Source organism: Sinocyclocheilus grahami, unplaced genomic scaffold (genome assembly GCF_001515645.1).
Source record: "Sinocyclocheilus grahami isolate Dianchi unplaced genomic scaffold, SAMN03320097.WGS_v1.1 scaffold473.1, whole genome shotgun sequence".
NCBI lineage: Eukaryota > Metazoa > Chordata > Actinopteri > Cypriniformes > Cyprinidae > Sinocyclocheilus > Sinocyclocheilus grahami.
The window spans coordinates 1,773,285-1,776,807 of NW_015505652.1; the positions used below are offsets into that span (position 1 = coordinate 1,773,285).

At 36.0% G+C, this 3,523-nt stretch overlaps 1 protein-coding gene across 1 annotated transcript in view; it reads left to right on the top strand.

Annotated features, from left to right (window-relative positions):
* LOC107553427 (saccharopine dehydrogenase-like oxidoreductase) overlaps positions 1-1,048 on the top strand; it is a 7,781-nt gene extending 6,733 nt beyond the window's left edge. The window contains exon 8 of the mRNA XM_016235615.1: positions 705-1,048. Coding sequence (XP_016091101.1) covers positions 705-853 — 149 coding nt within the window. The 3' untranslated portion in view covers positions 854-1,048. The remainder of the gene's footprint in view (positions 1-704) is intronic.
* The last annotated feature ends 2,475 nt before the right edge of the window (positions 1,049-3,523 follow it).

Genomic DNA, 3,523 nt, shown 5'->3' on the forward strand with positions numbered 1-3,523 from the left:
TGCATTTATCAGGACTTTAAAATGACCCACAACTTCATGCCCAAGCGTATACCACTAACTGGCAGTATGCCTTCTCTGGCCTTTGAATGGGTCATTTATATTATCATAATATATTTTCCGTAGTGTCTTCATTTACTCCACAACCAGGGTTGATTGCCCAGCAGCTGCATCACATATTGGTGTAAATCACTAATTTCTGTTATTGGATGACCTACTCAATAAAAGCGAAACACAGGAAACATATGGCGGAGAAAAAAGAGAGAAAGAGGAGAGCCGTCAGCAGCAGAATTTCAGGGCTGAGGGGGTTGTTCCGTTGAGTTTGTCTCTTTTTTTATATATATATAATTTATTTATCTTTTTTTAGAAAATTGCAGCTTAATTGAACACTGGGTGTATTACAACTTCAGAATTACATTCGTATAGACTGAGATGTAAAGAACTGTGAACTGTCAACATTGATAAGGTATAACTAAGAGTGGTTCAGACCAACCTTACGAAAGTATGACTTACAGAAGGTATACTTAACTAAGAACATTTCAGGACACACATATTAACGTTAAGGTACAGCTTAAGGGATAACTTAAGAACGAAGTAGCGTTAAGAAGGTTTCTGGAAATGCAGCCCTGATCTTCATTTTTTTAAGACACTGCAAAGGAGTTAAATTTACAGATTGATGCGGTGAATACTCAGTGTTATTTGTGTAGCATGTATGACGTCCTGTCTCATGCAACATCCTTTTATTGGTCCTCACAGGGGTGGTGTGTACACTCCAGGGTCAGCGTTTGCAAGAACCACCCTAATCGACCGTCTGAACAAACACGGAATCCAGTTCTCACTGAAGAAGGGACAATAGACATGAGTACTCTCTCAGATTCAATCAGCCTAGTTGATCTCTTTTGTTATAGAAATTAAATCTAGAAATGTTGTATAGCAAAAAAAATTGTTGTATGTCTGTACTTTGTGATTCATTAACCCTCAAGCATCCTTCGGGACAAATTTGGGGAAAATAATTGTCCATTGTCCAAATTTGGGCAAAATAATTATTTAAAAAAAAAAAATTGTTTCCTTAATCTGAACGGTACAAGACTTGACTACTTTTCCTAAGTTTGCCAGCTAAACACACATACAAAAAAAATCGACTTGGTTCAGCAAAGTTAAGTGGTTGAAAGAAAATAAACCCGATATAATTAGTCCTCAGTGGGCACCCATAGGAAATGAATGGGAAATACTATAATTCAGAGCATTTTTAATTTGACTAAATGTAGTATTACTTTTAGCTAGTACATTTTTAACCAACCATCTTTATTTGTCATTTTATAATTACTTTACTGTTGTCTTTGAAATTTGGTTAAAGTGTACTACTGAATGTACCGACAGGTGTTAATGGTAACTAAAATATTCTCAAAATCATATACTATGTCAAAATGACCTGACTTATGTATTTCTATTGAAACCGAAATTATGCATGTAATGATTACATTTTAAATATATTTACTTTAAACGTAATATTCACTAAAACTACAGTTACAATTATAATCAAGTACTCTACATGTGCTTTAGTATTTTAGTCATCACATCGAAATAAGTACTTCTTTAAAACAAGACAAACGATTATTGAAATAAAACATTTTTTTACTTTAAAGTAAAACAGAATTTGACTTTTTTAAAATAACATAGTCATGTAGTTTCTTTAGATACTTCTTTAAAATTGTCATCAGCAAGTACGGTTTTATAAAATACTTTTAAAAATACTTTTAAGATTTGAAGTACACTGCAAGTATATATTCAGTACAGTGAAGCACACTTGTTTTTCAATTGGGAATGAATGATTTTAAGGACAGAGGAAGAAATCTATAGATTATTCTCCAATTAAAACCAAGAAAACATGCTTTACCTGAAAGAAAAAAATGAATAAACACCTAGAATATTTCTAAATAAATTACCAGTTTTGAACTTCAAATGGGGACAAAATTTACTGCATAATGGAAAAGACCCGGTGTTTGTAGATTTGAGACTCCTTTGTTTTCTCTCTTTCTTTCACTGTTATTCCCATATTCCCGTCACATCCTCAGCCACAATTTCCACCACATTTGTGTGCTCTTTAACACATCTTTATCTTTCAAATGCCATTCCCATTCCTCTTTTCCACCAAGCCTGCATTCCAGTCCAGAGGCTTCTCTCTCCAGCACATTGTACATAAAACCCTTATCAGTCTTCAGTACTCTGTCTTTCTCTTTCTCTCCCTCCCCCTCTCCTCCCTCATTCCAGTCCTCTAGAGGAACATTGTTTCTCTTGCCATGTTTTAGAGCGCCTGGTACTCCGAATCTACTGCAAAGCCTTATGTAAGTCGCCCTCCCTTATCGTGCGTTCAAACGTCACCCTCCATCTCAGTCCTCCCTCCTCCACCCTTCCCGAGAAGCATGGGCGGTAGTCCGGCGGATCGCATTAAACGGCCACACGTGTAATCTCGGAGGGTTAGGACTGTGTGCGATCTTTCTCGGCTCGCCACAGGAACGTGTCAAAGATCTGGACAGATCCGGTGAAGCCGTGCTAATGTGTTGCTGTGAGCGCTGGGGCGGAAGTGTAGGATTTGCTGTATGATTTGAACTCTGCTCTGCTGACTACTTAATAGTGGGCTTGTTTTGCGGTTGCAGGACATCGGGCGGGGGAAGAGCACTAGAGCACTATGCAGCTTCACTTACAGCTATGGGAGGAGGAGGAGGAGGAGGGGGGTGATGAAGGTGTGGAGAAAGTGAGATACGGAGGGTGGGGATGTGAATGAAAGAGGGGGCTGAGGAGAGGATGTGAAATTCAGTGAGAGTGACTCGAAGACGGAGCGAAGGCGTGACGTTTTGACTTAATGTGACAGCAAGAGAACATGTTGGTTCAGTGGGACATAAACAGCGGGAGGACAGACTGAGCGCTGAGGGGAGTTTAAACTATTTTGAAAGAAATGTTTATGGGTACACTGTGGGAAAAAGATTTTTCGAACTTGTAAATAAAACATTATTTTAGCGTATGTTTTACAAGAAAATAGTGTTTGTAAACCTAAAAACTGAAAGTTTAATTTAATATGTGGCTTGCCATTTCTTTGTAATTATTTACAAGCAATTTCTGAGTGAAAATTGTTTCTAAATTTTTGTTTTTGTTTTGTTTGAGTACAGTAATTATTGTTGTTAAAAAAATCAGATGTCAGCAGATTTAGATAATTGCATTTACTCTAATATTTCTGGCAGTGAATATTAAAACTCTGTAAATACACATTCAAAGGTTTGTGGCTGATAATTTCAAATGTTTTTCTTATTTGGTCAAAATGTGGTACTTTTATTATATATATTTATATTATATATTTTAAAATATGTATTTATTTGGTGTAATATGTGCTGATTTGGTGATCAATAATTTCTATTGAATTATATATATATATATATATATATATATATATATATATACAGTGGGTATGGAAAGTATTCAGACCCCCTTCAATTTTTCACTCTTTGTTATATTGCAGCCATTTGCTAAA